General features: G+C 42.0%; 1 protein-coding gene across 10 annotated transcripts in view; it reads right to left on the bottom strand.

Moving 5' to 3' along the window:
• Window positions 1-4,518: 4,518 nt before the first annotated feature.
• The window catches only part of carmil3 (capping protein regulator and myosin 1 linker 3), a 94,518-nt gene continuing 84,573 nt past the window's right edge, over window positions 4,519-14,463 (bottom strand). For 4 of the 10 annotated variants that reach the window (XM_025900483.1, XM_019348418.2, XM_025900485.1 and 1 more), the window contains 8 exons: window positions 12,268-12,387; window positions 11,178-11,346; window positions 9,068-9,440; window positions 7,644-7,750; window positions 7,326-7,533; window positions 6,936-7,007; window positions 6,499-6,618; window positions 4,519-5,266 (listed from right to left, as the gene is read on the bottom strand). In XM_025900483.1, coding sequence (XP_025756268.1) covers window positions 5,226-5,266; window positions 6,499-6,618; window positions 6,936-7,007; window positions 7,326-7,533; window positions 7,644-7,750; window positions 9,068-9,440; window positions 11,178-11,346; window positions 12,268-12,387 — 1,210 coding nt within the window. In that variant the 3' untranslated portion in view covers window positions 4,519-5,225. The other 6 variants (XM_025900480.1, XM_025900481.1, XM_025900484.1 and 3 more) reach the window with 6 other exon arrangements.

Here is a 14,463-nt window from a genome sequence, read left to right on the forward strand (position 1 = left end):
ACTGCAAACTTTTGGCAGATATTTTAATAAATACACTTTATAAATTAGCACAGTTTCTTTGCAAACTCCTTTGACTAGCACAGTTCTAGTTTCAGACAAAATGATCTCATTGAGACTTTAAAACGGATGAAAGTCAATGAACCAGTGTAGTTATGATATATTTGAAATATGGTCAAAAGCTCCAGAAAAATCAGGGAAAATAATCGAAACTTGTCCTGGTCCACCATACAATAGTTCAAATCAGTTTCACTTCAGTTTAGTCTTTATACAACAGAAGTTATATCAGCCATAGCCAATTAGTTCAGCCTTGAAGGACACTGAAGCGAGACCCAGACCACAGTGTTCACTTCTCAATAGTTTTATTTTAGGCACAAAGATCAACAGAGAGAGAGTTTGGAGCTGGGAGATACTCAGGTGTGTGTCTGGCAGGCTCATGATCCAGGTGAGTAATGCTTTTGGGAAAGAAGCTTCAGTTGATCAAGGACAAGGTGGTTTTCTAAGAGGCGTAGCGAAAGCAGCGTTAGCAAGAAAATCTCCCTGGGAGCTTCAAAGTGCATCAGAGAGCCTGATTACCATTTACCGTGATGTGTCAGGTTATTATATAACAACAACCTGACGAGGAGTGCAGACTTTAGTTTGTCCTTGTATACAGAGAGGTAACACAGACAGGTATGTCAGCAAAGAACAGTAAAAAGGCAGATTCTGCTGGCAGGGAGAGCCCAAGGAGGGGCAACCAAAACTATACTTAAGAGGAAAAGGAGTGGATTGGAAAGAGAGACAGAGAGCGAGAGAGAGAAAACCCTGACCAGCCCTGGACCGTGATAGTGTCATCTGAGATGTCAGCTGTTGTTTTGTCCGCTGGACTGCACTGCACATGGCAAACATTGAAAAATATTTCATTCTCGAGTCCCATCTTTCTCTTCTCCAGTTCAAGCAGCAGCCTGCTCTACTCACTTTCAGATTTCAGCATCCACTGCTGCAAGAAAAAGTGCAAAATTCAACTCTTAGTTGAGCTGGTATGCATCATCATTGGTGTTCCTGTCACCTGAATTTCAGGTTTCTCCAAGACCATATCCCAACACCCAAGTGACCCAACTCAGGATAATCAGACTTCAGCTTTCATCTGAGCAACACCCCCGTGAGTCAGGCGTTTTGACCCAGAGCAATCTCATTGAGCTGTTCACTCATATTAGAGTTTTCCTCTATATCCCACTTTAGCTCACAGCCTCAAAGATATAGTATCCCTGGCACTTTCTTTGATTAGCATCCTCCACACAAGCTCTACCCACGCCTCTGTGAGCTTTAACATGATGACCTGCTTAGTGGAATCAAAACAAATGATCATGTCAGGCCAGCAAATTGTTGATGTCACATGGTCAGGAAATCTCAATTATCTCGAAAGGTCTATTTTTAACTGCCAGTGTGCATATGTGGATGTGCTGGATGGTGGCTTTGGTTGTCAGCTTGATCGGGTTTTATTCCAACAAGAAAATGGATTCTGGCGTATAGCAACATTTCAAGCAACAACCTTACGACTTGTTCATGTCAACATTTGTATTACATTTGACTTCAGGAAGCTGTTGAATGAATGTTTCAGGGATAATCTCCAAAGGTGCAGAGGACAGAAAGGAGTTACTGTCCTCCCTCAGATGGAGACGTTTGTTGGGGCTGGTAAGACATCGTGGATATCTTAAACTCAGAGGAAGTTCTGGCTGGCAGGTGTTACACCAGATCTTGTGCTGCAGTTTTCACCATCTTTATCCATATTCCTAGTTGTGGCATTGGCTGCACACAGAGATCGGTGGTCCCTTGCTGTCGCCAATGCTTATTCTGCCATATTTCTAAGCCTGCTGAGGAAACTTTTGGGTCTTTTAACCTTTGGCTGAACTCCTCTATTTAGCATTTTTATTAAAATGCTACTTCTTCCGCACAGTGTTGTGCTGCTGAGGCAGGGGACTCAGTGATAGTTGGTGAGACTGCATATGCATGCAATGACCACAGACCCCAAGGCATGATGGCATGTTAATCTTCCAAGAAAGGCTCAATTTTGCAGACTAGACTAGAGTTCAAGTTATCCTAGCCGAGCATCACACTAACAGTCTCAGTTGTTTTATTCGAATGTCCGCAACTAACTCAGGGAACTAAATATGATTGGTGCCGGGGTCTATAAAGAAAAGGCTGCTTGATTTGTTTACATTTTCTGTCATTAGCAATACGAATTTAAAGCACCGCCTGGCTGCAAGGAGATAAACAAGGGCTTAGAGTTTGTGAGGAGAAAATCACCATAATGCTCTATATTTACGTAGAAAGTATCCCACTCCAAAGGCGACATATGGGCCCTGACACGAAGCTGAAATACTTATTTTTTTGCCAGGTGTTATATTACTTTACACATAAGCCCACCAAGCCCAAAGTCTCTTCTTACACACCTGTTTTTGTTCTGCTCTGTCGGTAGCACACTGGCTCATATGCGTACACTCATTGTGGGGCTTCCACAGTTGATGCGGTGAATCAAATGGCCCGCTGCTGACCCATCTGCTGGTGCCGAGCACTTGAGACACACACTTCCCCACAGTCACCAAAGACAAAGAAACGGTAAAGGTTAAAAACACGCAGATAAAAAGTACAACCCTCACACCAGCTGATATTCACATGATGATGAATGAGCTGGAGTGCCCTAAGAAAATCACACAGTTTTGTTAATGTAACATTGTGTTTGTGAACACAGTGTACTGTGATAAAACATTCAGCTAAGCATATGGTGCGTGGGACTGTGTGTGGAAGGGAAGCCGGCGAGAGAATTAGCTGAGCTTATCTGGTGACCCCGTGAATGTGAACACCCCTGGCTGTGATCTGTCCTGGCAGTGTGGGAGATCAGGTGACTGCATGGAGGGAATTAAAAGCTTCTCACTGTCACAAGATAAACAGGCGTCTCGTCATTGTCTGGAATAAACGCTGACGAACCGTCTGAGCCTCGGCTCACACAGAGAGAGAGAGTCTGAGGTCTAATCTGCGATTTACATGCCAGAGATAGGAGCATTTAATAGAGCATGTTAATAGTGTCAATTAAATGCTGATCTTGCTATGTGGCAAGTCTCATCCAGAGCTCCAAACGATCTCATCAGCAACCATCAGTGTCATAACAACTGTATGATCGTGCATATTCTGCATTCATTACAGTAACTGGATGCTGCTAGGATCCATGATTATGACAGTGCATCACGAGTTGGCAGCGACTTGTCACTGGCTCTCAGAAGCCGCAGACGTGCTTAGTCTCTGCTGCCATCTGGTGCTGAGAAGCAGTAATGCTAAAAGAGCATCTGGAGTCATCAAATCACCAAGAAATGAGGATAAATGGTAAATGGCCTGTACTTGTATAGCACTTTACTTAGTCCCTAAGGACCCCAAAGCGCTTTACACTACATTCAGTCATCCACACACTGGTGATGGCAAGCTACATTGTAGCCACAGCTGCCCTGGGGCGCACTGACAGAGGCGAGGCTGCTGGACACTGGCGCCACCGGGCCCTCTGACCACCATCAGTAGGCAACAGGTGAAGTGTCTTGCCCAAGGACACAACGACCAAGCCTGTCGGAGCCAGGGCTCGAACCGGTAACCTTCCGATTACAAGACGAACTGCCAACTCTTGAGCCACGATCGCCACCTGTACAAATGCTTTGTACAGTGAGCATAGATGATAAATATCATAAAGCATCCTTCATGCCACTTCTGATTCTGAGCCCATTATTAGACAAAGCACTGAAAATGCATAGAGATATAAAATTTTGCGTCATAAATTTCAAATTTTTTACAAAAGCAGAGTTTAGCACCACTAATGTGGCTCTCTACAAAACTGGAGCACTCACAAGAGACAACGATAGTTAAAACCAGAGTGTGAAAGTGTCTCAGTTTAAAGCACTTGACTTTAGAAGTAAAGATATCAGATTTCCAATGGTCAGATATTTTGGTAGATATGCGCTTTTTCTTCATTGCAGAGAGTTAGAAGAGAGGACTGATGCCACTTTTGTATCCATCAAAAAAAAATCAAAAAGTTGACAGCAGATGAATGGGTGTCACGTTCATAAGAAATAGAAAAACATTCGTATTAACAGAGAACAGAAGAAAAGGTAGAAACATCCAAAGATGAGCTTTGAATGTCCTTCAGGAAGCCTGGAGAACTATTCCTGAAATCTGCCTGAGAGAGTTCAGGCTGTGTTAAAGAATAAAGTCGGTAACAAATAGTAACTTTCATGCTCATTAGAAATGACAGCCTGTTTTTTCCTGAGGCATTTCTGTGGATGTTTGCTTTAAAAAAATCACCCATTTCCCCAGCAAAATATAAAGAAATGACGGGTGGCTCAAGACAAGCACAGTACTGTGTTACTTCAGCAACAACACAGCCTAAATGGTGAAATCACGACAGCTAAACTGTTCCCGTTTTAGAAACGGATGCCACTCTGACACATTGTTACATTTAATGTAATGTATTGTGAAAGTAACTTTCAGCAGTCCACTTCCTTCTGGAAAGTCACTTTTATTTATTCGGATTCATAGAAGCATTTTTAGAAAAAATACTCATTTTCAGGCCCGCAAAATCTGATTAAAACGATCTACTGTCTAGTTTAAATACTCTTGGAGAGACAGGAGTGCATGGTAACACGTTTCTCAGTCATCACCGGCAGCATACATCAAAAGCATACTTACAAACACGGTTATCAAATGATATGTTATCACAAATAAAATCATGATTGTTAACTGGCAGAGTTACCACAATGGTTAGTGCAGTTATATATTCAGTATATACATCCCATTAGAATAAATACACTACAAAACTCACTTTCAGAAGTCACAGATTGTCAGTTAAATACAGATAGGGCATGAAAAGACGCGCTTTCAATATTAAATGATATTTGCACAAATGCATAAAACAGCTGTTTGTGAGCATACTGGAGAAACACTGATCCACTGTGTTTGTATGAAAAGTAGAGCTTTGTTTATGCCTGAGAGTAAAATAGCGAGTGCAAGCAGTCAAAACCGGCATACAGTACATGCATTTTCAGCAACAAATGTTTGCAGGGATTAAAAATAAAAATATATTTTAAAAAAAAAGACATCCTGTTGAATCTTTGTCAGCCGAGTCCACAGTTTTAAAAGCTCGTCTCTCTCCAGTCCTCCGCGTCCAAGTCTTTTCTTCCCAGCAAACGTCTCCTGGTCCACAGGTAATGTCATAATGCATCTCTGTTACCAAGCTGGGGGCTTTCATAACCTACAGAAGCAAATGTACTGTGAGTGGTGGGAATAAAAATATGCTCGACAGCTACATTACACTTAATTCCACAGTTAGACTGAAACACTACTCTGAATGAATGCTAATGTTGCTGCCTAGCTCAATCCGGAAATATGTAGGGCGATAAAATGTCAGTGTTGTGTTCACAGCAATGACTCTTCAACGGTCAGCGGTTCACAGCTTGTTTCTGCTGCCCCCAAGTGGCCAAAAAATAAAATAAAACTGAAAGCTGCACTTCTATGGAGACAGATGGCCGTCTTCTGCATCACTTTTAGAAGGTGATATTTCAAATGTAATTTTTTAAGCTTGCATGAATGGGTGGAGATAAAAAAAAGCTTAGAGCTTAAAAAACCTGAAGCTAGGCTCAGATATTATCTGCCGCATGCAAAAAGAACCTCTCGGTGTAGACAAGAAACATAAACGTGACAATGCGCTGCTTAAACTTCCAATACACCTAAACTCATCCCGACAGGTCACAGAGGACCCCGCACGCTCTTTACGACCGGCTTTTATGCCGCCACTCGTGACATGTGGAGCCTTTTATCATTCTCATAGTGATGATAATTGAGTCCCCTGCAGCAGCTTGCTGATATATAGTTCTGTATTACTGGGGTAATTGGCAGTAGTTTTTGGAATGTCATTAGAGCTGAATTCCACTGCCCCAGGGTTTTCACATTCGGCGTCAATCTGCTCAAAGCAGGAAGTGATGATGAATCAGCTAAACCGTACTGCCAATTAGCACAATAATGGAACATGATATCAAGGAAAGAATCTGCTCCAATTAAAGGAGGGGAGATAAAAGGTCCTCGTTTGAAAAAGGGAGAAGGTCTCATCTAACAGCACACTAATCCCAAGCAGTGTCAGATCCGGCTGCCAGCTGCAATGAGACATATCTGGAAAACAGCCAAATTCCATCTTTAAATTATGTTTTATGATCTCTTTCTTTGGCAATCCAATTGAGGCAAAGGAGGCTTGCATTCAATATGTAGGGTATGACTCATCTCTGTTAAGCGTGTACACGTTTGGGCTTCCGCAAATGCTAAAAACAAATTATTGAAGATTTTGGAATATGAATGAAAGATTTTATTGTTATAAAAACAAGATGGGGTGGAAAAGAAAAAAAATACATTGTGCAAAAATCTCAACACGCATGGACTTCATGCTGCTCGTCATACCGCACATATCTGCAGGAAAGAGAGACGGATACATACACCCGGTCCCAGCAGGGTAGTCCAGAGACCTGTTTCTGCACTGAGGGAAATAGGGTTTTTTCACAAGGAATCTGCGATCTGAAGACCTCTCCAGATCATAGGGCACATCCCGTTCCATGCCTGGGAATAGATGGCATGAGACAGACACACACACACATAGTGGGGTACAGGAACTCAGAATAAAGGATGCAGGGTAAAGCAACAAGTTGATGCGCAGCCAGCACGCTCTACGGGGTGGGGAGCACATCAAATAGGAGAGTCACGCTGAGTTTGTTTGATAAAAAATAACAAAGGCGTTGCGCCATTGTTATGAATTATGAACAACAACAAAAAAACAAGACGTGCATTTGTGTCTTTACGTATTACTGCGCAGTACTACAAAATGCATGCACAACTGCGGGGCTGCAGAAACAAACACGGCACCAGACACACAGTACCTATGTCAAACGAGCTGGACTTCCTGGTGTGATGTGATGTTGCTGGAAATCCATTATGGCCTCCCTCCTCATCTGTGTTTGTTGGTTATTGTTAATTGGGAAGATCACAGCAGTTATTTGCATCTTATTATGCCAATCTGCCCTTTCTATCCACATCATTAAGAACACACTGCCTGCTAGAGATCTGGCCGTTTACTTTTGGGGGTGTAACGGTTCCTGTGACTGAAGAGCAAAAGAAGACGGCCATGGATGGAATGTAAAGATCTAGAACGTTCGTGATGGTGATGTTAAAGTTCCAGATTTATTATTTTATTTTAAAAAAAGAAGAAAAAACAGAGGAGACATTTTGGACTGCTATGACTGTGCATACATATAAAATGACATGGTTACCGTGAGTGATTACAGCAGGATCTGCTGCTTCCATCCCAGGTATGACAGACGCCGGTGGGCTCATCCTCTCGGTGCTTCCCTCACCTTCAGCGATGGGTTGACCAGGAGGTAAACATCTCTGATCATTGAATTGTTCTTCTGCTGGGGTGACGGGGGAGGTCTTGGCCTTATCTGGAGAAGTCTTGTCTCTAGAGACATCGAGGCTGGGCTGATGGAGGAGCACAAAATTTGACTATGCAACCGAAAAATATGACAACAAGATGTGCTTTCTTCTTCTAATCTCTTATAGTACATACAGCGCATACAGCATATAGTTACCTTATTGGGAATGAGAGGACGCTCTCCCTCTGGCCCTCGCCCTCTATGTTTCTCCTCGCGCTTCCTTTCACACTGGTCTCCCTCTGCCTCCAGCCTCCCTGCTTCTTCTGGGAAAACAAAAAGTAGCCAACACAAAAAACCCCTCAATTTATTTCTGGATTTCTATAGTAGCCTTGCATGATTCACAGGTCAAAATTATTCTTAGCTGTCTTGCCTTCAGTTCATCCACTGCCTCTTTTCACTCTGACTTTAGGCCAGTTTCCTTCTGATTGGCTGCCCCTCACTAAACAAAAATTTAAACCACATGTGGGCGGTGCTGCTGCTAGTTCTCCTGAGACGACTACATCCACTCTTTGATGTCACACAGAGCAAAAAGTAACCAACAAAGAAAAACAAAGACAGCCCGTCTTCTGAAGCCTGAAGAGTTTTTTGGTTCACGGTGATTATTTATTCATAGACTAAACACATTATCTGAAACGTGTCTAATATGAGCATCCACCACTATAACAGTACATATACACTATACATGACGTAAGATAAGAAAAGCAGAATAAGACCTGATGCAGGAATATTGGCAAGCAGCACACATTTCACACGAACCTGGGAATGGGAGCCTTTGGCTGAAGGGGCTGAAAGCACAAACTGTGCAAATTAAAACCAACCAACCTGGATTGCTTTTCCATTTCTGTGTTAAGAGCTTGCTCCAGCTTTTAAGAGACAACTATTTATATGTGCTGCTGTCCACAGCTTGCATTAAGGATTTCAATCGGACGATAAAGATGCACATCCCTGCACCCTTTCTCCGTTTTAACGCCAAACTGCTGGCTTTAACATTGATTTTATGCCATGACCAGTTCTGTTACAGTGATCTCTTAATTCCCTTTGAGTCAGACTGCAGTCTACAATACTCGGAGGTTTTGCCCATTAAGAAGTCTAGACTTGAGACTTAACAATGGCTCTTTCTCCACAAAAGGCCTCTACAGCTGAAGAAGCAGTCCTTCAGGACAAAGCCAATCATGTCATCGTCTGTTCTCGTATTGCATCTCTCATTAAACACACTTTAACACTCGTCTACACGGTTTTTGCAGCTTTTGTGAGTTTTCTGCTCTTTTTCTTCTTTAAAAACATGACATCTTCTGATTGTTTTCCCTTTGGACTTTTATTCAACAAGACAGTGATCTAAAAATATATCACGGTCAACCACATGCATTCGTGCCATGTGTACAGATGTGAGTCTATTTTTAGAATTATCATTATTATCAGTCATTCTAATAAGAGTCACACCTGAATCTTCATCATTTATTATTTTATCATCATATTTATACCATGTGATTATTATCATGTTGGATACTTATTTATCCAATAGGGACATTTTACAATATTATACTGTAACAGAACTTCAGTTGTTGTTTAAGGTGCAATACCTAAACTCTCCTGCAGGTGTCTCTGCCTCATGACAGCCAAACTGGGCTTAGCACTCTGTGGAGGCGGCTCTGGCCTTGGCCCACAGGGGGCCATGCTTCCACCTCCGCCGCTCTGCACATCATCTTCTATCTCAGTCCGCGAGTCTGTCAGGGGCACAATCCTCTCCTGCCTGGCCGTCTCCATCTGTCTGTCCGTCTGTTGTTTGGAGGACACCACGTGGCCGTTAGTTCGAGTATCTGTCGGGGCATCTGAGATGGTGACTGATCTGTCAGCATCCTGGTCTGTCCCTTTGATGTCACAGTTGCTGCTGCCATCGGAGTCTTCGATTTCTGCCCCGATGCAGCTGTACACCATGCTGACCAGGTCTGTGGACTGGATGAGGACAGAAGCCACGGACACAGTTAGAACGAGTCAAATCGCTGATGATTTAATGAATAGCATAACTCTCTAATCTGGTGCTAACAATGGAGAAAGCGAAGGCCTTAATTAAAATGTATTCTGTTGAATTCAATTATAACAAAATTAAATTATCGTTCATTTTTTGCAGTGGATGTCCTCAAATCCCCTTAATGATCACTAAGGATCCACGGGCTCTACTTAAGAGAGAATTGGAGTAATCTAAGCCATCCCTCAGCACAGAGTTTAAATAGCCCTCCACACCTTGGGCAAGCTACTACAATAAGACACATAAAAAGACTGGGAACAGCAGGTGGCTCGCACAGCACACGGCCATGCACTGTTACATGTCATGTAGAACTATAGAAAGAAGCAGCGGGGTGGTTCCAGCCGCTCACTCATGAATTAAACTGGAAGCAGACTTGAAAAAGAAATGGAAAAAGCAATGCATTAGTATTTAATTTAAACTTTAAAATCTTCTTTAACTATTAAACACTTTTATCAAGTCACTGTGTTTGCCAAAGCCCTGAGGAATGCATTTTCATATTCTGAAAAGTAGAAATGCAATTGTGGTATGATGAACATACTGGTCCCTGTAACTGGTGTAGCAGTTGGTGAACTGTACACTGGCAGAATAATTTAACAGGCACCAGAAAAATGATTTGGATGTTAAGCGTATACTTGCAATTTCTGAAGAGTCACAATCTACAATCAGGAAATCCATCAGATAATTAATGCTGCTCTGACCTCCGATCTACTGACATGGGTAATGTGCTAGACGTGAAAGGGTGGATTGTTTGATGGAAATGAACATGATCCACCTACAGAGGCTGAATTTAAAGACACTCTGTAAACTTAAAAAATGATGCAGCGACTCCAAATGGTACTCAGTATTTTGTATGACCCCCACATGCTTGCTTGACAATGATGGGGCATGCTCCTAATGAGATGACAGATGGAGTCCTAAGAGATCTCCTCCCAGATCTCTCAGAGCATCACTCAGCTTCTGGACAGTCTGAGGTCCAACCTAGTGGCATCAGATCGACTGAAACATAATGTCCCAGAGGTGTTCTACTGGATTTAGGTCAGGCGAGTGTAGGGAGCCAGTCAATGGTATCAGTTCCTTCATCCTCCAGGAACTGCCTGCATATTCTTGTCTCAAAGGCTGGGCATTGTCGTGCACCCAGGACCCACTGCACCAGCGTAGGGGCCTCAAGCCACCCTCATAAAGTCTGTGATAAAGTGTATCTGATTGTTTGGTTAGAGACATTCACACCAGTGTCCTGCTTGTAGCTCTGACAGTGCTCATCCTTTTCTTCCTTGCACAAAGCAGCAGATACCAGTCCTGCTGATGGGTTAGAGACCATCTACAGCCCTGTTCAGCTCTCCTAGAGCAACTGCCTGCCTCCTGAGATGGAGGAGACACAGCAAACTTTGTGGAACTAGCAGGACTGATGTGCCATCCTGGTAGAGTTGGACTACCTGTGCAACATCTGTAGGGTCCAGGTATCACCTCATGTTACCAGTAGTGATACTGACTCTAGCTAAATGCAAGACTAGTGAAAAACAGCCAGAAAAGATGAGGAGGAAAAATGTCAGTGTCCTCCACCTGTAAAAACATGACTTGGGAGATGTCTCATTGTTGCCCCTGTTAGTTAGAGACATTAGTGAATCTACAAAAGCTCAAACAGCCAACTTTTCACAGCACTGTACCTGTCTTTGGATGAGGCAGGGGGGGCTGGCAGTTCTCATCCCATGCACCGGCATGCTCTGAGTTGGGCGAGGTGAAGGCATGCTCCCATTTGCTCCTGGGACAACGCTCTCTGGCCTCACGGCGTCTTTAGGATGCTGAATCATGGAGTAGACATTCTCTGAGGCGCTGCTGGACAGAAAAAGCCAGACTTTTCAGCACTGGTCCCTCTAATTGACTTCAATCATAAACCATACACTACATTTTTTTGCATACAATATTATTATGCTTATGAATTTACAGTAACACGCTTCCTATGCCATCAGTTTGAAACACTGCAGTTTTTCTGAAGTGCGACAGCTTACTTCCTACACAATGTGCTGCTGTTAAAAAACAAAAGAAATGAATGTAGAGAGCAAGCCAAGTGAGCGCAGCAACAAACAATCTCTTTGATTGCTTAGCAACAATCTGCAGGTGAAAGCTTACAAAACGCATCATACTGCTTTTAAGAAACTATTTCTATCTATGACTTCCCCTCAGATGAGTCATCTTTGCTTTCATGCTTCTCTTTCAGACTCCTGTAGACTGCTGTAAAACTCGGCCTACAGCGTATGTGTGAAATTCCTGCACCGCAGCAAGACTGTTAACCAGCAGAGGCAAAGGCATCACCGTTTTTTTTAAAGCACACCTCTGAGCTGAAAAACAAACTGCGGCTCTTGCTAAGAAACCTTTTCGTCTGTTTCGTGCAGCTGTGTAGTTTAAGCGAACAAAGTGTGCCTATTAAGTGCTATTCTCCCCCACTCAGCTGTTAATCTGTGCAAATGATTTTTCTTTTTAAAAAAAAAGTTTGCAAAGTCTTTCCCCCAACGCTTTCTAACTCCAGCGCCATTATGTAACAGCAGCTCAAATGCATCCAGCGCCATAAATTCAAAGCAAAGGAAAACAGCTGGGGATAGGGAAATATTTTCTCCTATTCAAATATTCATGAAGTTTTGAAGTGGCGTTAATGCCCAGCGCTGGATTAATTTAACCGCCATCTCATTCTCTGGGCGTGTGCTCTTAAATGTTACTTTCCTTCACTTCTTCCACTCGGCTCCTGTGCTGCATACTCACTCCGAGTCCTGATTAGAGATGGTGGAGTTGCGGTTCTTGCGGAATCCTGAGAAAATGGACAACACACTTCGCCTTTTCTTCCTCCTCAGAGACTGGGCCTGATGCAGGGACGACAACTGACTGAAAGTGAAAAGTAGAGAAAAAAACGGAATGAGTAAACTAAAGCATTGGGTAAGAGGGTAGGCACACAGTGAGATTAAAGCTAGACAGCATCATTTGGACTGTTTTGTTTTGTTAATGCAATCAGCCAGCAGCCAGTATTTATCAGTATTCTGTGAAAGTCATAAGTGGCAGGCTGATCCCAGAATTAACATCCGACTACATTATATGAATGAACCGTTTGACAATAACAGGAAACATAATTAGTATGCCGAGTCCTGAACGCATGGTTTAATACTCTGGACAGAAGCAGTGTTTCTGCTGCCTAAGCACACTGCTGCTGAGCATGAAGCATACGCTGGGATGTAACTTTAAAACACTTGCAGGGTTAACCATCATTTACATAGTGCTGTCCAGCTTTGAGATGCAAAATCATGCCGATTTTACCAAACAGTTAATGTTACTAAGCTATGACATCTAAAGGAATAATGCTTAAAATGAGCTTCACTTTGCATAAATATAAAAAATCTTACACTACACCAAAGCCTTAACCCAAACTTTGGAAATAGTCTAAAACACATATTTACTCATTAAAAAAGCAGTTCAGCTTTCAGCACTGGCCTAATACTAGAAATACTTTGGTTATTTGGGATATTAGTGCAAATAAAGTTATGTAATAATTCATACTTTATTTTACACATACAGTATATTCATAAAGTAAAAAAATTGGTTTTAATTTCTTACACAACATTAACTAGATTATGGTAAATTCATTGTGACTTGAAAACAAAGCTGTGAAATATAATAAAATAATAAACTGGCCTTATTTATTGATATGGCTAACATGTCAGCAACTCAGCATCTATTTATCTTCTTTGCATCTATTGGGGCAATTCTGGCATTCATCTGCAGCTGTTTTGTGCTTGCCTGATCAATTTAAATCCAATACTTACTTACTCACCACTTTAAACTCTGTTTTTGGTGTCCAGAGATTACTCAGATTTAAAGAAAATAGTTCAGCTGCTAAATATTCCACCGGTATGCTCGATGCTATATAGACTATTTATTTCAAGGTAGTTTGCAAGTAGTGTAGGAACATATAGTTTTTAGTTAAAAATTCCAAAGTACCCCAACAAAACAGCTGAAATCCTGCAAAATTAAAAAAATAAACCTAAATATGTTCACTCTGTGGAGAGGTTAGAGGGACTGCAGAGTCAATCAGCTATCCTTAAGTTCATTCATTATTTATTATTTTCACTTAGTTCCATCTTCTTTGCCAACGTTTCCTTCTGGGTCTGAGTCTTTGAGGATACAGCTTCAGTAACTGATCCACATGGCACCACCAATATACCAACGCTGCCCAGAAAAATTGGGAACATGGGAATTTTTCCAGTGAATAGCATACTGTAATTGACTTAAATGTGCATTAACTGATTTTACTCCCACTTTTGTGGGGAGTAACATTGGAATTTTAATCACCTCATATACTGACATGGTGAAAGATTTAGCAAACAGTTACTCGCTGACACATTGAGCACATACTGAATATCATTAGGATTGTTCTGCAGTGGCAGTTGGTAACTCTGGTAATTACTCTCCTTTAAGCACCGCACTCGGTCTCTATCAACAAAATATGTGGTTTCTTAGCTGCTAAATGTTCCACTATGTCCAGCAGCAAGTCTCCAGCTTTGTGTTTTTACTCCTTAAAACTTATCACGGGTTCACACAGCAGAGTTCTTGCAAAGATTTAAACAGCAAATTAAAATGCACCGTCTGCATTCTTTAGACGCAGCTAATGTGCTCTTCTTAACGTTCAGAAATTGCCCTTCCTTATTCTCCGTCATATGGTGTACAATGCTACAATCGTAGATGCCGATATTACACAAAGTTGTAAATGCTGAAATATGAGTGAGCATATATCTTAATGCTGTTTTGCTATCTAAATGCTACACTTTTTTTTTACTTTTAGCGCTGTATGATATCAGTGACTTGACCAGCTCTCACACCGTCTGTTAAATCTTTTGTCAGTGAGGTACAAAAAGTCAGCAGAAAGCTGACTTAAAGGGAGGAGGAAGGAAGATACAACAGTTTGTTTCA

The sequence above is a fragment of the Oreochromis niloticus genome, linkage group LG18 (assembly GCF_001858045.2).
Source record: "Oreochromis niloticus isolate F11D_XX linkage group LG18, O_niloticus_UMD_NMBU, whole genome shotgun sequence".
In the NCBI taxonomy this organism is placed as follows: domain Eukaryota; kingdom Metazoa; phylum Chordata; class Actinopteri; order Cichliformes; family Cichlidae; genus Oreochromis; species Oreochromis niloticus.